General features: G+C 51.6%; 1 protein-coding gene across 5 annotated transcripts in view; it reads left to right on the top strand.

The window, feature by feature from the left end:
* CACNA1D (calcium voltage-gated channel subunit alpha1 D) overlaps positions 1-27,389 on the top strand; it is a gene marked incomplete at its 5' end in the record, with an annotated part of 447,563 nt that overhangs the window by 414,613 nt on the left and 5,561 nt on the right. For 4 of the 5 annotated variants that reach the window (XM_082664922.1, XM_082664924.1, XM_082664923.1 and 1 more), the window contains 9 exons: positions 85-181; positions 3,599-3,701; positions 4,037-4,138; positions 8,904-9,034; positions 22,125-22,241; positions 22,952-23,319; positions 24,023-24,049; positions 25,206-25,355; positions 26,719-26,888. In XM_082664922.1, the coding sequence (XP_082521048.1) occupies positions 85-181; positions 3,599-3,701; positions 4,037-4,138; positions 8,904-9,034; positions 22,125-22,241; positions 22,952-23,319; positions 24,023-24,049; positions 25,206-25,355; positions 26,719-26,888 (1,265 nt within the window). The remainder of the gene's footprint in view (positions 1-84; positions 182-3,598; positions 3,702-4,036; positions 4,139-8,903; positions 9,035-22,124; positions 22,242-22,951; positions 23,320-24,022; positions 24,050-25,205; positions 25,356-26,718; positions 26,889-27,389) is intronic. The other variant, XM_082664926.1, reaches the window with a different exon arrangement.

Genomic DNA, 27,389 nt, shown 5'->3' on the forward strand with positions numbered 1-27,389 from the left:
GTGCTTTCCTGTGGAAGGTGGGATGGACCGAAAGCCCCGGCCTGCTGGTGCTGCCCTGCACCTCATGCCGTACTTTGTCTCCAGGGGAAGAATCAAGCACCTGGACGTGGTCACTCTGCTCCGCCGCATCCAGCCCCCCCTGGGGTTTGGGAAATTGTGTCCACACAGGGTAGCCTGCAAGGTAAGTGTCCTGTTAGCGTCCCCGACGGCCTCTCTTGCAGGAACTCCCTGCTTTAGTCAACAAACCCTTACTAAGTGATGCTCTGTGGAGCCTGCTGTCAGGCACTGGAGATGCCGAGGTGAATGACATGTGGTTGCTGTCCTTGAGGAGTTCTCAGCTGTGTAACTCTTAGGTCACCCTGTCAGCCAACAATAAGAACAGGAAGGGAATTGTGTAATTTGTCACTGGGTAGAAGGAGGGGATGGTGACATTTGCATCAGGTCCAGCAGGAGAGAAGTAGGAGTTTGTCACAGGGGCAAGGGCATCGCAGAAAGGGAGCCCAGGGAGCCCAGACGTGGAGGCAAGAGAATGGAGAGTCGGTGTGGCTGGAACGCAAGAGGAGGTGGCAGAAGGCCTCAGGCCCAATCTGAGTGTAGCTGCGAGGAGCCTTCTGTGCTATGCTGAGTCCCATGGAAGAAACAGGAGGAGACATCCATTCTAGAAAGTTGACTCTTGGCAATGGAGAAGTGAACTGGGGACAGGAGAACACCCAGGAGAGCTGTTGCATTATCTCACTGTGAAGTACCGAGAGCCAGAGGGAAGTGGGCATGGAGAGGAGGGGATGGCTTAGGGATCTACTTAGGGAGTAGAGTGGAGAGGACTTGGTGGCCCGGACGTTTCCTAATTTGTGTGATGGTGCACACAGTGACGTGCCCCTCGTGTGCATCCGGTGGTGGCGTCTCGGGGATGGATTCAGATCTCCTGCTGAAACCGCACTCCTCCTCGGACGGGACTCGAACCCGTCCGCACCTCAGATTGAGACTTGAACCCACAACTCCTGACTTAGGAGGGGACTCGAACCCACTGTCTCTTAGTTAAAACCACTCACCTGGTGTCAGGACTTACTGAAACTCAGGTTCTTTTGTCTCGATGCAGAAAGAATTCAGCGTGAGGCCGGCAAAGAGGCCGGCAAAGAGTGAGTTTCTTAGCATAGGATGCTTGTGAGAGATACAAGCGGGCAGGCAAGGGAGCACAGCCCCGAGAACAAAGAGGGCTACATTTTTATAATCAGAGAAAAATGGGGTAGGGGAGAAGATCACCTTCTTCCTCATTTTTGGCTAGACGTCAAGGCTGGTATCCTTAGTTCCTCTTTTAACCCTTGATGGTCTAACCAGGACTGTCATGGCACTCTTTACATGATACGTATATTAGCAAAAGGGTGGTAACGTATACTAAAGCATGGTAGTTCATCTCAGGTTTTGGTATAATGTCCCCTTTCACCTGGTTTCTTTCCCCTCTCATCTATATTCCTGTCTTGGCTACACACAGGAATGTAACTCTTCAAGGACCATTAATTCCCTGACTTCATATAACAAGATTCAGATCTCATATCTATTGTCTTGTACTTTAACTACATATGTAGATTGTTGCTTGGTTACTGGATGCTTTTCTCAAGTTGTCTCCCACTGTTTAAACAGTCTCCCAGAGTCCCTTAGAATTCCCTTTCTGACTTGAATCCCCTAGTGGGATTTTTTTGTGATTAATTTATTTGGTTGCGTCGGGTCTTCATTGTGGCATGTGGGATCTTTCGTTGTGGTGTGTGGGCTCTTCATTGCAGCGTGTGGGCTTCTCTAGTTGTGACGCGTGGGCTCAGTAGTTGCGGTGCACAGGCTCCAGAACGCACGGGCTCAGTAGTTGCAGCACACGGGCTTAGTTGGCCCGTTGCATGTGGGATCTTGGTTCCCCGACCAGGGATCAAACCCACATCCCCTGTATTGGAAAGCAGATTCGTAACCACTGGACCACCAGGGAAGTCTCCCTGTAGTGGGATTTTTAAGCTATCTATTTAATTATCCTACTCTATCCCTGTCACCATCTCACCCCATTCCTGAAGTTTTCACATCAGACCAGGCTCTCTGCGAGCTCTCATTGAGATTTGTTTTCCTTTCATAGAACTCGCATTGAACCACCTTGAGTCAGCTGTAGCAATAGAAAAGGATCCCCCTTTTTAAAGGAGAAATGCAAGATTTGCCTGTTGAAACTCTGCCCTATAGAAATCCAGCCAGTCTGTGCAACAACTGGTCCCCTCTTCCCACAGATATGAGGGGATTCGGGGTCAGGGGTTCACCCTACCCCCAAAGGGATGCTGGGCTTGCTCTAGACAGAACCCACAGTGAAGAGTGGAGTCCACAGTGTATTTCAGGCTTTCAGAGAAATCCGAGCCAAAACTCGTTGTCCCCTGGGCTGGAAGTCCAGTTGGCAAGTCCTTGGGGTCCTTCCCCAGTCTTTGCTTCTCCTCATCCTGGACTCTGGATGTAGGCAGAGAATAAGCCACAGATGTTGACTTTTTTCCCATAAATTTCCCAGTATCAGCCTCTTTTCTGTTTCCAAGAACAAGATGGGTTCTGGCTCATGGCTGTTATTTTGTGTTTGCATTTCCAGACCCTTTTATGTAAAGGGTCTACGTGTCCTTCAGGCACAAAGTAGTCCATTTTGCTGATTCAGGAACTTGCCAGGAAAAGCAAGTGACTGTGCAGGCTCTCCTAGGACTAGGAATTTAGGTGGGATGAATCATGTGTACACAAGACTCCAGTCCATTAATAGGGAGGAGGAAAAGGGTTTTAAAATCTTTCTCTTGGGACACCTTGTCAGCCAAAAGTAAGAAATTTGAAACTGTTAGAAGTGCTAAGTACCACTTATTTAGCACTTACCACGTGCCAGGCACCTGGCTGGAGTCTTAAGTGTCTGTGAGCTCCTTTAACCCTTGCACAGCCCTTTGCTGTGGGCATGGCTTCTGCAGTAACTGGGGCCACAGAGAGTTTCACTCACCCAGGTCCTCTCCAACTCTCAGTGGTGGTGTTACAGGGGCGAAGAGAGAGAAAAGAGAAGCAGGATGTGGGGATCCAGCTCTGAAAGACCAAACACTGGACTCATAGAACCGCGTGGACTTGTACAAAACACTCCACAGTGGTCTCACCAGGGCAGGGTCCTTGAAGGACACTCCCTGCGATAGGAAAAGTAATCGACCCTGTTGGTTGAGGACCTTTGTCCCAGGCTCTGTGCCTGGCTCATCATACCTGGTACATCACTTTAACCCCAAACAGCCTTAAGGATGTGCCCAGAATGGAGGCCTTACCCCAAGACACAGGGAGAGCCGGTTAATGAGAACGGGAGAGGAATGCATGGACAGTAGGGAGTCTAAAAAACAAACAAAATGCATCTTCTGAGTGCCCGCGTTTGCGCTTCATGACTCGAGCTTTGATCTTTGTCAGCTCGGATCTCCTCAGATACTAGATGCCCCCCCCAAATGGCTGTTGAGTTGAATCGAGGGTTGATTAGAAAGGAGATGAGGGATAAACAGAGAACAAACGAGGAAAAGGGCTGCAGCTGTCATCATTCGTTTGCATTCTATTAAGGGACTTTTCTTTCTGTTTACAGAGACTAGTTGCCATGAACATGCCGCTCAACAGTGATGGGACAGTCATGTTTAACGCAACTCTGTTTGCTTTGGTCCGAACGGCTCTTAAAATCAAGACGGAAGGTGAGCCCTCCGTGGAAGCAGGACAGGTGGGAGAAGAGGAAGGGGAGGCCGTATCCCACCTTGATTCCCATCTGGGCCTCTTCTTGTCAAAGGCGGGGCAGGGAGGGGACACCCCCCCCGCCCAGGGGATGGGGCGGTATGTGAAATGAGAACATCTGTGCTGGCCCCACTGGCCGGACCTGCTTCCCTCAACCCTTCTCCCCTCCCTCCGTGCTTCACCTTATCCTGGAAGGTTGAGAGGTGAGTCGGGCCACCAGCAGCCCCGGTGAGAACAGAGAGGCATTGCTGGGCAAAAGAAACAAGGCTTGTTCCCCCCTCTTGCTTTTTGAATTCAGGGAACCTGGAACAAGCTAATGAAGAACTCCGAGCTGTGATCAAGAAAATCTGGAAGAAAACCAGCATGAAACTACTTGACCAAGTTGTCCCTCCAGCTGGTGGTCAGTGCAATTTTTTTCCTAAGTAGTTCTTGACCAGCACATTGGTGTCAATGCTAGTCTCTAGGAAGCCCAGCGTGTTTGCAGAATGCTTAAGGTACCAGCCAGAGCATTGAGGCCAACAGCTAAAGGCCCTTCAGCCATTGGTGTAATGATTTGGGGTAACGTGAAAACCACTGCAGACAAAGGAGAGGCTTCAGTGAGAAGGATATCAAGACCCATATGGTTGAAGCCGGGGTTCTCTTGTGGGTGGAGGGATTAATGTTAGGAGAACAAGCTTGCTGCCTCAAAACCAAAAGCCTGTATTTTTTTTGCCCCAAATGAAGTGTTTAAAACTAGTTTTCCTATATCCTTCAACATACTGTTGAAAACCTCTCACACAAAAAAAAAAAGCTGTCAGAAAATGGTGTTTTTGAAATGTTCTTAAGACTGGATCTGCTACCATAATTACCAAAAACATCCCTTTGTTTAGAATTTAGAGATGGAACTAACAGGCATGCTTATTTCCTTTTGCTATCATAAAATAACTGACTAAACTTTTCTCAGATTTATATATATATATATATAAAATACATATATATATATAATACAGATACTGTATTTCCATTTTTGTCTAAGTATACATGGACTTACAAGTGGAGATGATTGTGTTTTGACTTTTATTTTCGAGTTTTAAAGGTGCAGGATCCGTTTGCTCGGTGCCAACATGCCTGCACTTTACCCCCTAGCCCTGGGCACGTTAGGAGTGTTTGGTGTGTTTTGTAACCAACTGAAATCTTATAGTGTCCCTGCTCCTGCGGCCGCCAGACTGGGCTGGCTCAGGTCCAGAAGCTGAGCCAGGATGGTGGCCTCTCCTTTTGAGAAGGTGACAACCTCTGGCTCTCGGGGGCAGAGAGAGCAGCATGCTGGCCAGCTCCGCTCCCCGGCATGACTCCAGAGCTTTTTGTGGCTGGAGAGAGCCGCCCAGAGCTGGCAGGGCCACCGGCTCAAAGCTGGGAAAGATGGCCCACAAAGAAACGATAAAGGGCTACTGTGCAAAACAAAACACTGAAAGAACAAAACCGAAATGAAAACTCCCGCCTAGAGAGAGAACCCTGGCTCTCCACGGGAGAACGGATGCTGCACGCTTAAAACGACCCTTTGGTTTTCGTTCTTTTCTTTTTAGCTGCACACCCAGGTGCTCGCATGGCTGAGACGAATTGCTTTTTCCAGTCGTTGTAACAATGTGCTTGAGCTTTTCCTGCAGCCTCCATTCCTTTCAAGTCTCAGTCTTTCAGAATATTCTGAAGCAATTCTGTTTTAGGGTGGTGGCATGGAATCGGAGTTATCTCTTGCCAGTTGTATTCCCCTACATGTTTCTCACGATGCAGATGCATGCCTCAGAGTAGCGGGCCCCACCTGTCCAGGGGGTCCGGCCTCAATGGCACGCGCACCTCCCGTCTCTCTTGAAACGCCAGCCTCATTACAGCCCAGTCTCTCTCACATCAGCGCCCATCCTGGCAAGGCTCGCCTGGAGAGAGTCATTCGCATCACTGTGAAACTTCCTTTCTTTTCATTTCACCGCAAGAAAAGTCCAGAATTTGGCTCCCTTCCTTGGAAAAGCTGATCAGCTCTTAGCCCTACTGGCCTTCTCACGAAGGCTACGTAGTCTTCCGCTTCCTTGGTCCAATAGCAGGCCCCGGTTTTCTCTCTGTTATTTCTTAGCCTGGATTGGGGGGTTAGGATGACAAGGGTTAATCTCTTCCAAAATGGCAGTAAGACCGCTGAGAAACCTGGGACAAAAACAGTGCCTCAATAAGGGCTGGAAAACTCCTGAAGTTCCATGGCATGGGTCGTGGATGTGCTGGAGCTTATCCAGGTTGAATCTCAAATAAGTGCTCTCGTCACCGAACTTCCATAGGTGGTAACTTCAGGCTTCGGTGGACAGACTCTGGTTGAGTTGCTGCGCAGGGTTGTAGCATCTGCATTCACCCCTTGCCTCTTTGTTTTTCCTCTTTTACCTTCCAGTAGACCACTGGGTCCCAGCCTTTCCCACACCGAGGAGCACTTAGGAAAGGGGAGCATATTTACGACCCTCTGGGCCAGCGGACGGGTAGCTCCCACGGCCGAGGGGCTCGGTGTCCCGCCCACTGTAACCTGGTCAGAGGGCGGAAAACTGAGCCAGGCCAGCCCTGCACTTGTGACTGGTCGACGTGGGTCGTTCGGGGGCCCCTTACAGCCCTGGTGACAGAGCAGAGTAGGTGCCCACCTTAGAAGGCTTTGCCAGCACAGGGGTGATGTGAGCCCCGCTCCCCGCCGAGGTCATCACGAGCTTGATGAGGCGATACTCGGGAATGAGCCTGGAACCCAGGCCGGAATTCCGGGCTCTCGCGGCACCTTTGGCCGCGGTGACAGCCTCTCTGCTCTCTCCGTGCTGAGCTGTCTCATTTCCCATCTGGCCGTTGCTGGTGTTCTCACCTCCACTCTAGAGTCTCTTGCCGTTGCGTGGATCTTCCTCCCTCCTTGAGAAGTCCCTCCTCCTCCCAGGGGCGCTTCTTTGTCTTTGGGCCTTCGCCCCGGACCTGGATCTTGGGCCCTTTTGCCCCGAGAAGCGCTCAGAGCCGACCCCGTCGCTCTCTGCAGTCCTGAGCCCAGACGGCCTCACTGCACTCACTCACTCTTCCTTCCTTTTCTGACCTGCTGTAGCTTTGACTTTTCCTGTTCTTAAGACTCTTCCTGGGCCCAGTTTCAATAGCTCAGCATCTCAGTGCAAAAGGCCAAGTGACCCTTGAGAGACCTGCCCTGTAGAGCCCTAGGTGGGCACCTCTGCCCTGGAGCTGCCCCTTGGGCAGAAACCTGATCTGCCCTCTTCACTGAGTACACCGCCCCCCAGGTTCTGGGCCAGGGAGAGCCGAGACCCTCCCACAGGAGCCCCCTTGGCCCCTCTAGGCTAGCACCATCCAGGTGGAAGGGAGAGAAAGGTTAGGCCTGCTTTTGCTGGAAGCATCCCAGCACGGGATGAGGTGGGCCTTCTGTGAGTACAGCCAGTGCTTTTTGTGGGAGCCCACAGAGAAGACTGGAAACCCTGGCCGGCAGAGGCTGGCTGCCCCTGGGATTCTCAGGCCGCAGTCGGTCCACCTCCTGCACGTAGCCTGGTGGGGAGGTAGACTTGTACTCTGGGAGAGGCGGCCCCAAAGGAGCAGGTGGCCCTTGTGGTGGAGCAGGGAGGTGGTGGGGTAAAGAAGGAGAGCCCAGGCCCAGGGGTCCCACATCCCAACTCACCTGGCCTGGGGCAAGTCATGGAACCTCTGTCCACTCCCCTCTCGCCTTCCTGCCTCTGGACAGTGCGTTGTTAGACCATTTGGACCAGCCCGAGACTGATGAGAGACCTGGTTTCACATCTACCCAAAGCCCTAGGTTCACTTTGGTGGCCCCTACACCGTTCCCAGACTTGCCGGGCTTGGGTTTAGAAGGAATGCAATACACTTCTCAAGGCTGACCACCGCCAGGCGTCTTCTCACACAGTAACACTGAGTAGCTTCTGACAAGGAAGTTGGGGGCCGTGGGAAGCCCAGAATGGCCCAGCAGTGTCCAGACAGGGATACCCCCCTCATGGCCACAGAAGGCACCCCACCCAGGAGGGTCCCAGTGTCCCCCGCCCTGTCATGCTCTATGATCCATTTCAGTGGATGCCACTGTTGGCAGCTTGTAAAATAACGGTGACTCTGCTGGCTCACCATCCCCCGCCCCCTGGCACTTAGGACCACCCAGAGTGCTCTGCGGGCCTCTTCTCCCATAGTCCTCACAGCTCCTCCTCCGAGAGGCTTAGGAGGAGAGGCCGAGCCCCTTACCCAAGATGGCACGCAAGTTGCGAGGGCAGCCTGGCCACAAGTGTAGCTGTACTGAAGCCTGAGGGCAGCAGCCGTTCCTCCTCCCAGCCTCTGCGAACCGTGGTCAGTAGCCCCCGGGGGCCCTGGACAGATGTGGGGGTGAGCAGGCCTTGTGGAGACCCCCGGGCACACAGCCACTGCCAGGGTGGTTTCCCGGGAGACAGCCAGAGCCCCTATTCTGCCTCATGCATCACCTTCAATCACGCTCGGCAGAGTTCCAGCTCCCCAGCCACACACGATGGGGTTGTTTCTGAACAAAGCAGAAATAAGTCGGCTCAACTTTGAGGTTAGTTGGAGCTGTCACTTGCAGTATCGAAAACAAGCAGTTCTGAATTACAAACCAAGGAATGACACGTGGAGGCTATTGGCAGAGAATTAAGGGGCACATGTAAATCTGGGTCTGCAGTCACTTTTCAGAAATGTCTTCTCCTTCCAAGCCTGTCTGTCACCTTTCTGAGATCTCTATCTTTATCTCCAGGCATTGGGATTTGGATGGTTAATTGTCCTGGGTGTTCGTGGTAATTACACATGCAAATCCCTATGCGCAGGGGTGAAAATATGACCCATGAAGCCTTTTTTGTTTTGTAATTTTTATTTTGAATCAGTAACCAAGACGGCACTTCATAGTGTTACTAATATGCTGCTCTATTAAACTCATGACAAGTGTATTATTTTCTGCAATTTTGAGCATCAGTTTATTTAGCTGACTCTGATTTTGAGCCTTAACTGCTTTGCACAACCTTGCTTTTCGCTAGATTTAGTCTCCCAGTGTCCTAAGCGAGAGCTCAGTGCCTCGTGCCCCGTCTTGCCCTTCCCCCAGCCCCAGCCAGAAGTGAGTGTTAAGGCTGTTGCTGGAAATATGCTGATTCGGGAGAGCTCTGTCTGGTCTCTCCGTTTAGATGATGAGGTAACCGTGGGGAAGTTCTATGCCACTTTCCTGATACAGGACTACTTTAGGAAATTCAAGAAACGGAAAGAACAAGGACTGGTGGGAAAATACCCCGCGAAGAGCAGCACAATTGCCCTACAGGTGAATTGTTGTTTTGTCTTTTTCTCTTTTTCACTAACGATTTTACGAGCTTATTTGAAATACTAGAGAGCTGACTATTCATGGTTGAGCAGTACCACCAGGATTTTGTTTAAACTGAGATACTGCACACCCCCCCAAATGTGGACTAGCCATTTCTGGGCCACCAGGTAAGTACCTCCCCCTCCCTGCTTTCTCTGGCGTGCCCCTGCGTCCGCGTCCACTGTGGCCCGGCCCCGCGGGGCAGGGCCTCCAGGACAGTGGCCGAGGCACATCCCTGGCGGGAGGGGAGCCAGAGCTGCCCTCGTGCCTTATCTCCCCCAGGGCTTCTCCAAAGGCAGCGTCCTCCGAGCAGGCACCCACCTTCCCCCAGCCTCGGGCTCGGGCCCTAGCCGCCCACGAAACAGCTTTCCATCTGAACGCAAGTGCTTTGTTTTGTTTCTGTTTGTTTCTTACCCCACTGCTTGTTGGTTTTCGGTCCATCTCAGTAACATCCATCACCTCCTAGTGCACGTGTGCGTGTGTGCGTGAGTGTGTGAGTGTGTATGCGCGTGTGTGTGTGCGTGCGGTGTGTCTGTCTCTGCGTGTCGTCTCCTGAGGGCCGTGAGGCTTGCTGTGCAAATGCTCTTCTCTCTCGACCCAGCCAGCCTCTGGTCCCTTCACCCGCCCGGGCCCCGCCCAGGCACCCGGAGGGGGGATGTGGTTTCAGGAACCTCTGGTTCCAACTAGGGTCCATGCATTCAAGGGTGTAGAATCCTAGGTAAGCCCAAAGCCCTGGTGGGAAGCAGGTGTGTGGGGAAAGGGAGTCCCAGTGGAGACCCGCACGGAGAGGGGCTAGGAAGGGAAGTCTGTGAGTGCTGTGACTGAGAAAGCAGAGTGGAGAAGGAATGAGGAAAAGATGCCAAGGACTACAAAAGTGGAACTCCAGAGGTTGGCAAGCTGTCAGAAACAACTGTCCAGATTGATCAAAAGCCCTGTCATCTCTGCTGTCCGGATTATGCATAAGATAACGTTTTCCTTTTATGTCCCTGTTATCACCATTTGTCTTAAACTGGGCCTTGTTGGTATGGGTAAGGTTCAACATGGAAGAGTCTTTTGCTTTTTTTCTGGGGGAAAATGCCCTGCATTGTCTTGTGTTCTCAGTGATGGTAATTACCAAAGTGAAGGCTTGTCTGTGATCTCCCTGAGAGAGAATGAACATGAATGACAATGAATGCGTGAAGGAAGGAGGGTGGGGTGTGTGCATGTGGCGGGTTAGGAGATGACCTTGTGTGACAGTGACCTGTTGATTCATGATGCAACCTGGGCTCTGCCCAGACAGCGCTGGGGGGTGGGGTGGGGAAGGATGGATGCTGAATCTGACCAAAGACAATTTCTGATTTTTCTTCCTCTGGTCACATCTCCTAAAGGGAGTTCAGTGAATCACAGGCTTGAATAGCTGATTGCCATCTCAGCCTGCAGAATTTGAGTAAAGCTTTCACCTCTGACCCATCCAGTTTACGAAAGTGACAGCCCTTCTCCTGATCACAGCTCACAAGTAGCCTTAGAGAGAAGCAAACTGAAAAGACGTGTTTGCAAACTTTGAGCAGGTCTGGTCCATACGTTCTAGAGGGCGGTGTGGCCAAACTGGGTGCAAGGGCAGGGAGAGATGATCATGTTTCTGCAGGCTTTTCCCTAAAGCAGCGCTGGGCCTGGAGGACTAGGGGCCGAATTCCAGAGTGTCGTGATCCCCTCCTTGTAGGGAACTGCTTGCTGTTCTCAGGTTCTAGCTCTTGGGGCTTGATGACTTTTCTGGAGGGGGAAACATACTCTTTCGTGGATGGCTGTGTCGTAATTCACGGTAACCAAGGTAGCGCTGCGCTGAGAGCCTTCTGTTTTCTGCGGAAGGCATATATGATGACCATCTGGATACAGGGTTATACCTTTGCTGAGCCCCCAAGGCTTCCCAATTAGATGGCTTCAGGGCTTGCTCTGGTGGCTGGATATAGTGTTTGGAAGTTTTAAAAACCTGAACAACAACACGTGGCTACGTAATTGATAATCACATTTCATGGGTGGGTTTCACTGAGTCTTTAAGTTGAAAGTTCAAATGACGCTGAAGCTACGTGTATACATCATGGGTTAAAAAGACTCTGTTACATTGTGTCACAATCATGTTTTTCCCCTGGACATTTTTTCATTTCGTTGTTTACAGAAAGTTTCCTTTCCTTGGTGAAATTAAAATATCTCCGGTTAGATGCCAATATCAACACACTTCCACACGGTTCCATTGGGAGTCGAGGCTGTGACTATAATTTATGTTGAGCACCCAGCCTAGGAAATTAAGTTGTGTTCATAATCTTGACAGATACGTTCTGAAAATGCATTCGATTCTGCAGCAAACATTAAAAGCAGAAAATTTTTGTTTCCTTGAAGGATAGCTCTCATTACGTGTTTGGTTTCCTGTGCTCTAGAAAGGGCTTCAGATGTGATTTGTCACTCTTCATTTAATTAGCACGACGAGGCGCTTCCTTTCTGCATTGAGGAAATATCACGTGACGATGTGGCAGTTAGGGAAGCGGAGTCAGATGGCGGTGGGAGGAGAAATGGATCAACCGTGGCACTAGGATGAGTACACAGATCCTCGAGAAAGCTCCCCAAGGTGGGCGCGGCCTGTCGAGAAGTGGGATGAGTTGCTCCTCCCTGTGCCAGGGGCGCCAGGAGGCTGAAAGCCCAATTACTAATGAAAAATGGAGTGTGGGTGTCAGGTGAGCACAGGAGTCAAGACGTAGGCCAGTGCGTGCTTGTGCGGCGTAGGGTGCAGTCTGTCTGAGCAGGATCAGAGCTGGTCCACGTTCTCTGTCCCCCGCCCCCGCATTGGAATGGTTTCGGAGGGCGCACAGATGCACTCTGGTTATCAACTCTGTGGGCTCCATCTGGTCTTCCTCTGTTCAGACCAACTGCAGGGCCCCTTCTACATGAAGGGGGGTGGCTTGAGGACCTCCTGGATCCACGTGTGGGTAGGAGCTTGGCACCTGGTGTCCTCTGGCCTCTGTGGTCTGAATGAGTGTGCAGTTTCCATCCGCCCATCCATCTTCATCATTAAAGCCAGCCTTCTCTCCAGCCCCTCTCCAGAGGGAATCAGAGAGAAGCTGCATCAGGCTTTTTTTTTTTTTTTCCTCTCACTCATCCCCTACATGCCATATTCACTTTAGTTTGACTCTGCCTTTGCTCTTCATCCATTGTTGCTGCATCCCAGTGACCTGCAAATTTCCACAAGGAGCAAGTAAATAAAGGAACACAGCTCTGCAGCCACGAAAACTCTGTCCCCTTCCCAGCAAATAGTAATGCCTCATCAGATCTTCCAGATGAGGACTGCAATATACAGACACTCATTAGTCCAGTATTTCACGGATTAGAAAAAGAAAAAAGATCCCAGAGTGGGGAAAGTTTTGTTCATTTCTTTTTCTTTCAACGTTCGAGGATTTCCTTTTTGCAAAAGACACTCCGGTGGACTGAGGGGAGACTGTTGCCCACTCATCCCAGATGGGAGCCTGCCCATCTTCAGGACAGGAGGACTTGAGAGGGATAGATTTTTCTTTTCGTTTCTTTTCTTTTTTTCTTACCTGTTTGGAAGTTGCGTTTAAGGAGGAGACCGTCATTTCCGGCTTGCAAAGAATTAGGTGGTTAGGTTTTATAATGTGAAAGCCTGAGCCCCAGCTGGCAGGTGGTGGTGTAGGTGGCCCAGTAGAAATGTGGGTGGTGGAACGGAATCAAATGGCTCTCAGTCCCCGATGTGGCCCCCTCGGAGAGGCTCGGGCATAAAGATAGAGGAAAATGGGATACTCCACAGACATTGAACCTGTAGAATATCCCACACCTGTTATCTAGTCACCTCAGTCTAAAAATTAGCAAGATTTTTTTGTCTTTTTTTTAAAAGCATGATTCCATCTAAAGCCATAAAAAGGCTTTTTTTTTTTTTCTTTTTTAATCTAAGAGAAGAACAGATGCTAACAGATGAGATTTCACTGGCTGATTCATTTGTTTCAGATGCTTGAACGGATGCTTTAGAATTTTCTGCCTGAGCTACAGCACCACGCTCGTTAGTCGGAAGGCGTTTGTGGCTAAGGCCTTGAAAGGGAAAAGCCTCAAGTGGGCTTATTTCTACTGAAACAGCATTTCGGGAGAAATGCAGGAAAAAGCAAACCCAAGGCCCCAGAGAGACCCCTTCCAAGCAAAGCACTCCTCCGGAAGGTGGAAGCAGGGCCGTGGCTCAACTGCGGAGCCGTGGTCTCCTGTCACGGACGCTGCTCGGTGGCTCCTTTTCATGAAAGGGAATGAGCAAGGCTTAACAGTTTTCCCTTCCAAGCAGAGACTCAGAGAAAGGGAAAGAGTGAGAGAGAGCAAAGGAGGGGGGCAGCCGCCCCACAGAGAAATGAAATGAACACAACTTCCTGATGCTGGCCAGTAAAAAAAAAAAAAAAAAAAAAATTCATAAAAAGATTAAGCAGACCTGCGTAAGGTGGGCAGCTGACTCCGTTCCAAAGTCCTGCATCCCTAGTTTACCTGAACTACCAAAGACTGGCAGGCCCCTTGGCACTGGGCTGACAAAATTCCTTTTATATATGCCAGTCCATCATGACCTCCTGACCATCCAGCTCCACTCTCTGCAGTGACCAGTGCAGGATGAAGGGAGATGTGGACAGGACAGGAAGCTCAGACACCCCCATTTAAACTAACACATACACCTGCATGCCCAAACCAACCCAGGCGACACCTCAGGTTCCATCTTAACGCGTCCGCGGGAAATACCACCACACCCAAACCTCATCCGACATTGTCCGTCTTTAATTCAAAGCCAGTCTGGGGATGCCTCTTTGGAAGCAGTGTGGTCCAGTTTCAAGGACACTGGGAGTCAGGGAACCTGGGTTCTAGTCCCAGTTCCAGCGTTCACTTGCTGTGTGACCTTGGGCAAGACACTTAACCTCTCTGTGCCTCAGTTTCCCCATCTGTAAAATGGGGGTAATAATGTCGACCTACCTCACAGGGCTGTTGTGAGGAATAGCTAAGTGATTGTAAAGCACTTTGAACGTATACTTGCTTATTATTAAGACTACAACAATAATAATATCATATGCCTGTTTACTACCAGAACTTTAAGAAATTCTTGTTTTTCTTTGACCTCTTCTCTGTCCTGTAGTGATCCATCGAGAAAGAGAACTCTCCCCTTTTTGAGATTTCTAGGAAATGCATAAAGATGTAAACAGCAGGAACTCTTCAGGTTGTTTTCTCACATCTTACAAAAAGTAGATGCTTTTGCACAAGAAGTTGCTTCGAGGGGCGGGGGGAGGTCCCCTCTGAAATTCTCAGCTGTTTCCAGGCAGTGGTTGAGGAGTCAGTACACCTGATGCTGAGCCCAAGATACCCAGAGGTTTAGTGCAAAGTTGAGTGCAAAACCTTGAAGTTCCTGAAATGTCTAGAGAAGAGAAGGGTTACAAGCTCTGGTCTGTGCAGACTGGAGGCTGCGTGCATGTGTGCGTGTGTGCAGGGCGTGGAGAGGCCCAGGATGTGGGGAAGCCCAGCTCCTGGCTGTTCTCATCCTCAGCCAGGCAGGGTGGGGGAGCCGTGTAGCCAGTGGGAAGAGTGGTGCTAGCAGAAGTCCCCCAGGCCCGTCCTATGCGTGACTGAGAGGGTCCCTCCCAGCCTGGAGGTCTGCTCCAGTGATGTCTTCTGTGCTGTGACCTTTGTTCCACTTGGGAAACAGGCCTGGCCCCCAATTTGGTTCCTGTGTGTGCAGACTGTCTTAAGTCTAGGAGCTCGTGGTGGGTTTTCTGCATTCTCACAGCAGAGTCCGTGGGGCCAGAGAACAGGGTTGACCTCTTCACACAGCACCATGGGTGGTGACGTGGGCATGGGGGCGACCCCTGTGAAAATGTCGAAGCAAGCTGTACCTGCTAGTTGACAGCTGTGGCCCCCAGCACCTCGAGTCTCCTCACCCCCTGCTAACATCCCAGCCCTGCACCAAACCCCTCTGTGATTCAGTAACTAGAGGGCGGATGCCTGGTGTAGCAGGGACCTCTGGGAGCCTATTCTGGTCTGAAGGCCCACCTCTGCTCTGACTGGGTAGTGCCCGGGATAAACCAGTTATTAAGTATGTGGTGTATCATCCCTGAAAAAGAAGCTGGTCAGCTCTGTGGGCACAGGTAAGGAGTTTATCCACCATCACAAACGATCCCCCTGTCCCTGACCGACTCTGATGTCGTTTATTAAATACTAAAGGGAGTGTTTGTGCTCGCCCCCGCCCCCTGTCTGTGTCACCCCATCTCAGAGGCCCACAGTGGCCGTCTGTCTTCTAGATCTAAGTCTCTATACACCAGAGCCTCAGCAGAGCAGCTCTAAGCAATCCACGTGGCTGGTGTCTCCACATGCCTTTCTGCACAGTCCTTCCACATACGTAGAAACTGGAAAGCAGTAACTTTCTAGGTGGGATTTACGGAACGGTCTAAATGGAACGTGAGAATCTTGCCCCGCGTGGGCCTGGCTGTGTGCTGAGTGACGGCCCTGGTGGTGGCTGGTGGCTGAGATCAGTTGGTGAAGGACAGCCAGAAGTTGTCGGGGCCACCTCCCGCCTCGCTCGAAAGGGAAACGAGGCTTCCCTGGAACCTGGTTCACAGTCAAACTGCAGATACCTCTGTCCTTTTCCCTAAGACCTTAAAAGAAGAGTATAGCTTTAAACGTAGAATAGTTGTAAGAGACAAGTCATGTTTAATAGGTCAGATTGACAGACTCAGCAAACTCGGTGCCCAACACCAGAATCCATGGTGCTAAACTCTGAAGCTCCTGGATGGAAGACACAATGCAGGCCAGGATCCATCGCAGGGACACAGATGTAGGATCGGGCCTCAGGATCTTCTTCAATAGCTTACTCTATGGTGTGACCTAATTAAAAATTCGGTTGATCCACAGGATTATTGGGTACTGGCTTCTCTCCTCTTAAAGGCAGGAGATCGCTCCTCTCTAAGAATAGTAATTATTATTTTCAAAAGTCTCTGAGACGATAGAATTACTGAAAATAAGGGAAGTTACATGATGTCATCGCAAAAGGTCTTAATTACTGTGGCATGCTATTGACTAACACCCACCTAGGAGCCCTCTTTAGCCCAAACGTATCACGATTTGGTTATCCACTGGCAGGAGCTTGCGAACACTCGTGGTTCCTTGGCTGGGTAGGTACCTGCACGAATTAGTTCTCCCTGGCACACCGTAGCCCTGAGAGAGGTGGCTATTGGGGGTAATGGGAGGGCACATCGTTCTAAGGCACAGTGAAGGCAACCCATGCCAAAGGCTAACTCAGAGAAGCCACGAGAAGGATGTTTCTTCCCAAAGTAGAGAAAGGTCGGGGGAGATCACAGGAATCCTGGATGGGGGAATAGCCCAGCTCCAGGAAAAGTTGGTGTTGCCTGTCTGAGGGCAGGTTATCATCAAGTTCTACAACTTTTTGGTCTCAGGAACCTTTTATGCTCTTAAGAATTATCGAGGACCCTTATGTATCAATATTTACTACATTAGGAATTAAAGCAGAGATTTTTAAAACGCAGAATATGCAAGCACAAAGTTGCCGGAGAGATGAGATCCCCAAGGTTTATGCAGCCTTTGAAAAACCCCACTGTGCTCTCAGGAGAGGATGAGAGCGTACAAGGCTGAGAGCATCCTTGTCTTATTATGCAAAACACAATGACCTCTTGGACCCTTTAAGGTGTCTCAGAGGGCCCCAGGGTCCTTGGGCCACACTTTGAGAACTGCTGCTCTGGGGGATTGATCCCATATCCCCCCCTAAAGGAAAAGGGTGCTGGAGCCTTTTTCCAATCTCCTGCCCCTACCTTGAACTGTCCCCTAACTCCCAGGCCCGTCCCCAATCCCAGCCCACTCACCTATACATGGAGCTGCCTGGGCCCCCAGCGTCCAGCCCGCGTTCAGGCTGAGAGTTGTACCGCACATGCCATGTCTCACTGCCTGTGCTGATCTGGAGGAATGGTGGTGTGAATTCGTGTGTGAGAGAGAAGTGTCTGTAAGGATCTCAGCTCCTGAGAGTGGCACGGCGGAGACAAGGATATGCGCTGAGTGTAGGACCAGTTTTTGCAATACCTGGTGATTTCTGTCATTGCCGTGATACAAGAGTGCTGCTGAGTTAGTTGTAAGAAGTTTCACCTTGATTGAGTGGCAGCCACAGTCATGTGGGGTTGCAGTCATGAGTGAGCGCATGGTGGGAACTGGATCCTGGCACTCTTCCCCGTAGACCCCAAAAGGTGGGGCGGCATGGTGTCATTGGAACAGCAGAACTGCGCATCGCGATCCCTAGCTGAGCCATCACTCGTGTGGGCAGGTCACTTAACCAAATGGGAATCATCTTGGCTCTCCCCTCCCCGGCCCGCCCTCCCAAGATGTAGTGGGATAAAGTATGTTACATTGCAGTGACAAAGATGCTAGCAGAATAGGTCTCGATTTGTGACTTCTGCTAAGCCCACATTTTAAGTAAAACTCTCTCTGTTATCAGGAAACTGGCAAGCATTTCTCCAATGCTGGTGTTAAAACTACAACCAAGAATTAAGGTGGAACTAAAACAGTTGGCTTTGTCAGATCAGAAGAAATGTCACAGATTGCTTTAGATAATTTTTTTTAAGTCGCAGGGAAATGTCATAGATCACTTTAGGTAATTTTTTTAAACTTCCCTTTATCTTTCAAAAGGAAGGTAACAAACTCCATGTACACAGCGGAGTGCCACCCCCAGGGTAACTTACATGGTAATGTTACAGCTGACTTTGCAGGGAGGGTGGGAATCACTGTGCGTGACTCACGGGGGGCGTGCCTTCCTCGTAATTCTAGCTCTTTATGTTTATATATAACTCGAGGACTGTTCATAATGGACGCAGAGGCCACACCATCACATCTTCCCTGGTGGAGAACAATGACAAAAGAAGGGGTGTGCCTGTGTGTGATGTGTGTGCATGTGGGGATGCAGGGGAGGTGGAATGGCTTATAGATAAACAGGTGTATGCTGTGAGAATTTAATCTCCAGTTCTTTGTGCCGAGGGAGCTAGTCTAAAATGATCCCTTCTAATTGGGTAGGGGCAGAAGCCTGCTAAAGGGTTAACCAGAACTCGCCTTTAACGAGATGACCGAGCAGGGCCGGCCTTGGCTGCGGGAGACCTGCCTGTGATAGAGACCCGGCTCTGCTCTTTGGCTGGAGCCTGAAAGCCTGGCACTCATACCCGAAGATGGATGGCCTGGCCCAGTCCCGACTGGAGACTCACATCTCTTATCTGCACTGTTACAGTGTAGGTTCAGGAGGGGTTCCGGGGCGTTTCTACGTGCTGAGAGCTGGCAGACGACCAGTGTGAGTGATGGCGCTAGCTTAGGGAGACAGGCAGTGAAAGCATTTCAGATGCACCAGGTAGGAAAAACTTAACCCTGAAAGTGGGCAAGAGAAAGGAAGGTAAATGAATGTTCCTACTTGAGGTTAAAATATCATACATTTATGCTATTGCTTCAGAAATATTTACAGAGATTTTATAGTTTGGGGTTTTTTTTTTTTTTTTTTGGTGACTTAATCATTCACTAGAGTAAATATCTATAAAATTCCAATTAAATGGTGTCTAAAATTTAAAGCAGCGGTCTACAGGCAAAGCGCCAACATTTCTTTTTTTAACAAAAATATTTATGAGAACATCTAGCATTTAAAAATCAACCAGAAACTAGGCTTGATTCTGTTTAATATTTTATATGATTGGACATCTTAAAACAAATCGATAATGTTTATATTTTATAGAAATTCTGTGTTTATTCAAAACCATAATTCTACTGTGATGTTAATGGAATGACTTTATATGGCTTTAATTGTGTTGGTTTAAATGCTAATGACCACATTTCAAATTAAAATAGTATTTTGCTGATAGGGGTAGACACAGATATGACATATGAAAGAATAGATAATTTTACTGATTGTAAAGTGTTTATTTCCAGAAAAAAATGTTCTTTTTTTTTTTTTAAGGGCTGTGAAAAAAAGTCATTTTTTCAAGGGTTTAAGATAGATTTCTGCACTTTGGGAATTGGAACTTGTGCCTATGGAATTTTTGGAGCAGCCTAAGCTACCTTTTAGCTTGATATGTGTGTGCTAGAAAATTTTTCATTACCATGTTTTGTGATATGTAATAAATTCAGGGTGCTGTGCTTAAGCTTCGTTTCAATTCAAGTTTGGGAACATCTGTTTCCCTCATTCCCAACCCTGGCAGACACCCCTACTCCTCATAGTACCTCCCCCCTCCCTCCCCGTCTGTCCTTCCTCGGATCCCCTGTGAAAGAGTCCAGTCAGTCTCTGACTCTTAGGAGGTGTGTTCCTTCCTGCGTGGAGCAAAGCAAAATATAATCATGATTTCTGAGCCTCTGCTCTCCTGTCTGGGAAGAGTGATGCTTTCTCTCCTCCTTTGATGTCTCTTTAATAAATATGTTGTCCTTATTTGTCTTTGGACATGGCCTCTTGGGCCACCTCTCAATTTCCTCCATGATTTATGTTGCAAACAAATTCTCTGTCCTGTGTGTTTGTTCACTGCTCTCTCCTAATCTTGTGTATCATTGAAGACATGCTGGAGACAGTTTTTGGTTTTATTATGCAATTATGTCATATGTGTATTTCAGTGAAATGTCAACCCGTCAACAGAGGATGATGTTAAAAATTATCCAAATAAATAGTTTTCTATTTCTTCTAATCAGACCTAGTCCAGTCAGTTGAATGACAGTGAACAGGATTATCTGTTGTTATTTAAACAGTTTTCCTGGCCCACGCTGCCTTGGGACGTGGATTAAGGTACATAATTTACCTGGGGATGCTGACTCGGTGCACTGTCACCTGTGTGTGTTTTGTGGCAACGGAAGCAGGTGTCTCAAACCTGGTCTCTTGCTTGGGAGCCTCAGATATGTAACAGCTCTTTCTTTCCAGTGATCCAAAATCAGATGGTGAAACTCCGGCTTCGTTTATCTTCCCTTGATAACTGTGCCCTACAGAACACTGCCTGGATGAATTGCAGGCTGTTCAGTACGACTGGGCTCAACCTTGCTGCCCAGGCCTGCAGCTCTGCTGTGCAAGAGCTTTTCATCCACTTGGCATTAGAGTTGCCTTCCTGATGTTTCCCTGAGAATGGTGTGGGTCTGCCTCTAAGACAGATGATTTCCCAGGCTCAGATGTGCCGGAAGCGGGGTCCTGAGAGAGGAAAAGAGTGAGCGTGTGTGTGTGTGTGTGTGTGTGTGTGCGTGTACATGTGTGTGCTTGTAGCTGTACGTGTGTGCACGTCTGAGTGCGTGTGTCTGCTGCCTGTGATCAGAGGGACAGGTGAGTGAGAGGCAGCCTCACTGCCCACACCACAAACTGTTCTGGCTTTGGCCCTGGGACACGTGTGTCCTTCCCCTGCGAGACCACAGCCTTCTTAGCCGGGAACCTTAAGGCTTTGACTCCAGGCAGCTCGTTCACCCCCACGGTTCATAAAATGGAAAGGTCTGGGGCTCCTGTATGCAAAGAATGGTTCAAACCAGACGCAGCCTGGTGTGCGACCTTTAAAAGGATCCTCTCGCAGGCTGAGGGCTGTTACGAACGAAGCCATTTTCACGAGAGCCTCTTGGGCGGTTCCATAGGACTGCAGAAGACCGGTCTGAGCGTTCCCACACTCGTGGGCTCGGTCCTGCCGGATCTGGCAAGATGGGGGCCACCCTCCCCTCCTCCCCCCCCCACCCCCTCCACTGCCCGGCGTGTCTCAAACGCGGTCATCACGCTTTGTCTGTGCCCTGTACCACCCGCTGCCGGGGCTTGTGGAGGAAGGACAGGGAAGCGGTCCACCCCCTCACACTGCGGGGTGTTAGCTGCGGGTGGAGACCCGCACAGCCAGGGCCTCAGATGTTCTCCACACCTTTAGTGGCTACTGAGGTGCAGACAGACGGCCGGCAGGTGAGGGGGTACCACCCGGGTACAGGACGGGTGACCTTAGACCGGGGACAGGGCGGGAATGCCTCTTTCCGATGCCAGTCTTTTTGTGTCCAAGGATAGAGTAACTGTACTCTCCCTATTAGCGTGCCATTTTTCTTCAAATTGTTGGTCAAAACATAATTTTCTCAGAGCCAGCAACCACCCCTCCCCCATAGGTAGTCCATAAGCATCTCGAATATTTCCCTAGAGAAATTTAAGTACAAGGGGAGGGCTTCTCCCAGGCCCTGTCCCACTGGAACCCGGGGCCCAGGGTGAGGAAGGCCGGCCGTGAGGGCCTCGGGGAAATGCAGAACGTCCGTGAGGGGCCTAAGGGGTCACCTGGCAGGTCTGGCGCCGCCTCCAGAGGCTGGAGCCCCTTTCAGTGTGTTGTGGTCTTCAAGAGGATGACCCAACCAGTGGCGATTTCTCCACCTGAGCACAGGCTGCAGGCCCAGGTGCCAACAGATGGCCATGGAGCCTGGCCCTGCACGGCAGCCCAGGTCTGTGCGTGTCTGTCCATCGCGTTCTGGTCCTGAATGTGCTGGTGGCTGCAGTGTGTTGTGTCCTGCCCTCGTTCCCATGGCTTTGAAGCAGAACCAGTGGCCCAGTTGGCTGCCTGGTCTGCTGGCCCTCTGGCACCTGCACTAGGCTTCTCATCCTGGACACAGCCAGCGAGCGCTTGCCACCCTCCCTGTAAAACAGCCGCGCCGTGCTCCTCGCCCCGTCCGAGGCTCCGGGAGATGGCGCTCTGTGGGCCATCCTTCTGTAGACAGTCATTTAGACATGGGCCTGGGCTCTTGGCCATGGCAGACCCTAGTACTAGTAAGCAAGCGCTGTTCCCTGCGAGTGGGGGTGCTTGAAAAGGCGGTCACTGGCCTCAAGCATCCCAGCCCAGGACCATCTTGAACTCCTGACCACACCCTCCATCCCTGAGGCTGCAGGGACACCATCAGTTACATTCAAACAAGTGGTCAGTTCCCTGGACTGTCCTTTGGAGAAACCTTCCCCTCCCACAACTGAATCAGGCAGGAGCAAAGCCAGGACCCAGGCTGGGCCCAGGCCACCCGTGTTGTCTAACCTGTTTTGCCATTTTCATTGATCTAGGCGGGATTAAGGACACTGCACGACATTGGGCCAGAAATCCGACGTGCTATCTCATGTGATTTGCAAGATGACGAGCCAGAGGAAACAAAAGGCGAAGAAGAAGAAGATGTGTTCAAAGTAATTATTCCACGCCTAGCTACACACTGGCCACTTGGAAATAGCGGGGCAGGAGTCCAGTTGGGGCAGTTAACGATCTGCCAAAGAGCCTGGAGGATGCACACCAGCCCCAGGGCCTAGAGGGGCTTGTGGACCGTGCCCTCCCCCCTGCAGACCCTCCCCGTTCAGCAGCACCCCTCCTAGGGCCAGGCCTGCTCCTTCCCAGAGCTTGCTCCTCTGCCCCACACTGGCCACTTCGGAGGAGCTCGGTCACGACCACTGGCCGGCGTGGATGAGCATCCTGGGTCCTCCTAGCAGCCGCTGGCCCTCCCCACCCCTCCTTCCCCGGGCCGGCTCTTTGATCTGCCAGCGGGCCCTCCACTTCCCAGCCCCCGGCCCAGAGACCTGCCTGCCGCCCAACCTCGGCCACTGGGGCTGCCGACAGCCCTGCTGGGCGAAAGTCAGCTCACCTTGGAGCAACCGGAAGAGTGCACTTGAATGACAGCCGAGCGCTTGCTCCCCAGCTCAGGAATCGGTAACCTTCCTCATTTCAGGGGGACCGGCTGGCACACACAGTCACCCTGGTCACTGAGACACTCAGACTGTTTCACAGGGATTCTATGGAGCTTACCTAGAATTTGTTTTTCATGTAGAAAAGAAATTACCTAACATAGCTAGCCTGCATCAAATATTTGTTAAATTACCTGGTGTTGTCTCCCATTATTTTGCAGAGAAATGGTGCCCTGCTTGGAAACCATGTCAATCATGTTAATAGTGATAGGAGAGATTCCCTTCAGCAGACCAATACCACCCACCGTCCCCTGCATGTCCAAAGGCCTTCAATTCCACCTGCAAGTGATACTGAGAAACCGCTGTTTCCTCCAGCAGGAAATTCGGTGTGTCATAACCATCATAACCATAATTCCATAGGAAAGCAAGTTCCCAGCTCAACAAATGCCAATCTCAATAATGCCAATATGTCCAAAGCTGCCCCTGGAAAACGGCCCAGCATTGGGAACCTTGAGCATGTGTCTGAAAATGGGCATCATTCCTTCCACAAGCATGGCCGTGAGCCTCAAAGAAGGTGCAGTATTAAAAGGTAACGTTTAAGATGTGTTTGCACTTGGTAATGTAGTGTCAGCCCAAGGCAGGTTTTTTCTCCCATCTCTGGCACAGGTGGGAGGCTCCCTGCGGGCATTGGTGTTAGGACCTGTGAGTGCCTCCAGGTCACAGCTTCTTCAGGAACTGGCCATGTGATGAACCCAAAGGATAAAGGGCCACCGGCCACCCTGCATCCTGCTCTACGCGATGCCCCTTAACGCAGGAGCAGCTGCAAACTCTACCTTCCCCGACTGTACCACATAATTCGGGACTGGCAGACTTTTCCTGTAAAGGGCCTGAGAGTAAATATTTTCGGGTTGGAGCCTCATACAGTCTCTGTTGTAGCTAGTCACCTCTGTTATCGTAGCAAGAGGCCAGCCATAAATCATATGTAAGCGTACAGGTGCAGCTGTGTCCCGATAAACCTTTATTTGTGGACACTGAAATGTGAACTTCATGCACTCACGTGCGATGAAATATTTTTCTTCCTTTGATTTTGCTTCAGTTCTTTAAAAGAATAAAAACTCTTTGTAGCTTGTGGGCCATGCAAAAACAGGTGACGGCCTGTATTCAGCCCATGAACCATAGTTTGCCGACCCCTGCTCTAAGGAGTAGCTTGATATATTTGCTTTTTAAATTTTGCTAGAAATATTTAACTTTTATCTTCTCCCTCCCTCCCGTGTTATGCCTTTCCTGGATAGAACGCGCTATTATGAAACTTACATTAGGTATGTGCTCATTGCCTGTATTTATGTGTTAAATACTGTGTGTTCTAAGTGGGACCAGATGGCCTCTCTGAGTGCTGAGAGATGAGAAAGGCCAGGGAGCCAGCTAGCCTAGTGCAGGGCGTTACAGCCCAGGGCTGTGGACGCAGAGCTTTCAGATCCATATGTGCACAGACTGTGTTAACCATCCAAGGACCTAAGTTCACATGCAGCGCGCCCACAGCTATAGCCCCGCAGGCCTCAGTGCGGTGCTGGGAGAGCCCCCGGCCTGTGGAGCTGGCCAGTCGTGCTGCTGTCCGGGGTCAGGCCTCTTGTGGAGGCTTTGTAAAAGCGTGACCCCCCACCTCCTGAAGTCCAGGAGCCAGGCCTTCTCCTTTGTCTCCTGGGCAGCCCCCTACCCACGGGCAGTATACCCTGCTCCCTGTTTGTTGAACCCAGTTGGACTGTGGGTGGGATGGTCATGGTGTTGGGGACAGGGAGGACAGATGTCCTGGTTTAATGATCTCAAGTTAGAAGTTACTTGAGCTGGAGGAGGGTGGGAGAGAGTGAAGAGCTTGGAGGAAGCACAGTCCTCTGTTTGGAGAGCAGGGATGCCACAGAGCCTGGCCGGCTTCCCTGAGGGCCGAGGCCAGGACATCTGGGTCTCAGGGAGACATCACGACAGTCCTGGGGCAGGGCTGTCTTGGCAAACGTGGTGGACGTTGTCCGGGAGAGTCTCCCTCCCCTGGGACCCTGTACTCAAAAATCCTGTCACCTTTCCTGAGTCAGATGCTCCAGGCTCTGAGGGCACCTTGGGCCGGGGTAAGGAGGCCCAGGGATCTGAGCAGGTGGCCTGGGAGCCCATCACTGCAGGTCTCTAGGTCCATTTTCTTGCTCTACTCCCAAACTACATCTACTCTTTTGGTTCTCAGGCCTCTGGGGGTAGTGGTGTGGCGCTAGCATCATCAAGGCACTGAGGGAGAAACCCCTTCCTGGTACATGCGTGCGCACACACATTGCCGTTGCCAGAGGCATTAACGATCCAGCCCCACTTGAGGCAGGAGCACCCAGGGAGACGCCAGAGTGCCTCGGGCAGGGCTGCCGTGGCCACGGCCGAGGCACCGCCGGAGGAGCGGTCTGCCACCCGCCCAGCCGCTCAGGCCCTCTCTCCCACCTGCAGGGCTGACTCAGGAGACGAGCAGTTCCCAACTATTTGCCGGGAAGACCCAGAGATACACGGCTACTTCAGGGACCCCTGCTGCTTGGGGGAACAGGAGTACTTCAGCAGTGAGGAGTGCTACGAGGACGACAGCTCGCCCACCGGGAGCAGGTGAGGTCTCTGTGGCTCGGGACGACCTGAGGAGGCCTTGCTGTCTCCTGGCCCTGGGGCTGCGCCTGCCCACGAAGCCACGGGCCACCTGCTGCTGCCCTTGGGACTGTCCTGGGAAGCAGAGTGGGAGCACAGCCTCCAGGCCACAGGAGAAGTCAGGGCAGGAGAAGTAGGACTGGAGAGAGGCAGAGCGGAGGCTGTTTTTTCAGGCCTGTTGACTTATTTCCCCCAGGGGCCCACCCGTGAGGCTTCAGTATAGGCTCTAGAAAAGAGAGCCTTTGCTGAACGCTGAGCGCTCTGGGCTGGGGGTTCTCGCCGTGTAGCGGCTCGCCAGCCCAGGGCTTGGTCGGTCTTAACGGACAGCACTCCCATCAGGAGGCCTCTCCTAGAGGTGAGGGGACAGGAGGTCAGAGTGGCACCACTCAGCAGATGTGCCTCTCTAGGCTCCTGTCCTGAGAAGGCAGGTATGAGGTTAAAGCGAACACTTTGCTTTAGGACAGGTAGCAGGCAGTGCAGGGGGACAAAGGCCACCTCCCACCCTCTTCTCTGTAAACTGCATCCCACTGGGACCGGTGGCCCATTGAAGTGGACGTGGTTCTGCGCTGAGGTCACTTCTGGCGTCTGACGTGTTGTTACACGTCGGCCTCGTCTTTCAGGCCAGCCGCAGCCGGGCCTCCCTCACGCCGCTGTGCGCCACGGCCTTCCGCAGGCCTCCCTGGAAGCCTGACTTGCAGCCACTGGTTCTGAGCCAGCTGCGTTCCGACTTTCCGTCTTCAGGGCCTTTGCTCACACCACGACCACCCCTTGGATGCCCTTTCCCCACCTGTGCTCACCTAATCCCACCTTCCCTTCAAGGGCCTGCTCCTCCTCTGACTGGAATTGAAATGCCGCCCCCACCCCTGCCCCGAGAACCCACGGAGCCCCACCCTGAGCCCCTCTCTCCCAGCGCCCACCTTCACCAGCCTGCGTTAGAATTCCACGGGCATGAGGTATTTGCTAAGCTCCCTGACCGCACTTCAGGCATCTCCGTGTCCCAGGCGCCCCGCTCAGCACCTGGCCGAGGGCAGACCCTCGGGAAGAAGCGAGCGGGTGATAGTCAAGCTTGCCGGGCATCGGCAGTCCACACCTGACCGGGGCCTTAGGCTGCCCCAGGGAGGGAAAACACCAGCACCTCACTCATCGCAGGTCTGCCGTCCTGAACCTTCCTGTGGCAGCCCTTGCCCTCCAACTAGAATTTTCCATGGAGCTGAGGGCTGCCTTGTTCTCCTGTGTCCAAGGCGGTGGGGAGAGGACTGTGACATGGGCTTGTTAATTAGGCTCTCATGTGTCCCTTGCTCTCTCTTCTGGCCTTTTCGATCACCAGGCAGAGCTACAGCTGTGGCTACTATACCCGATACCCAGGCAGCAGCTTGGACTTCGAGCGGCCTCGAGGCTACCATCACCCCCAAAGCTTCTCGGAGGATGATGACTCACCTGTTTGCTATGATTCCCGGAGGTCTCCAAGGAGACGCCTGCTCCCTCCCACCCCAACATGTGAGGCCAGATTTTTTGTTTGGGAGCAAGGCTCACAGAGAACAGTGTGCCTCTCCCCCTGCCCCAGCCCGGGGGTGGTGACGGACGTGGTCCTGCCATGGTGGGGGCCTCCAGTCCTCGAGACCAGCCCCCTAGTTGGAGATGCTGTTGGCTTGCTTTCTCATCTGTGTGCCACGTGGTAGGGCTTAAAGCGCTTCCTGCTGAGAACAGAGAGAGACAGTGTGAGGCCCCACAGTTGCACGGTATGTCGCACCCGATGAGGGGTTTCTGTGCGCCTCATCACTGCCTTTGAGCTTGGGATCTGCCCTGACAGGTAGGCAAGACATGCACCATGGTGTTGTTAAGCCCGCTCCCTAGATGGGGCCGTGACCCCTTAGAGGGCGGAGGATGGGCCCGCGCACAGAGTGGACTTGAGCCCAGGCCTCTGCCCAAGGCCCACGCCTCTGAGGAGCACCTGGGGGTTCCTGGTATCCATCCTTCCTCCTCTCCCCCACCTTTGCC

Source organism: Grampus griseus, assembly GCF_964374135.1.
Source record: "Grampus griseus genome assembly, chromosome: 10".
NCBI lineage: Eukaryota > Metazoa > Chordata > Mammalia > Artiodactyla > Delphinidae > Grampus > Grampus griseus.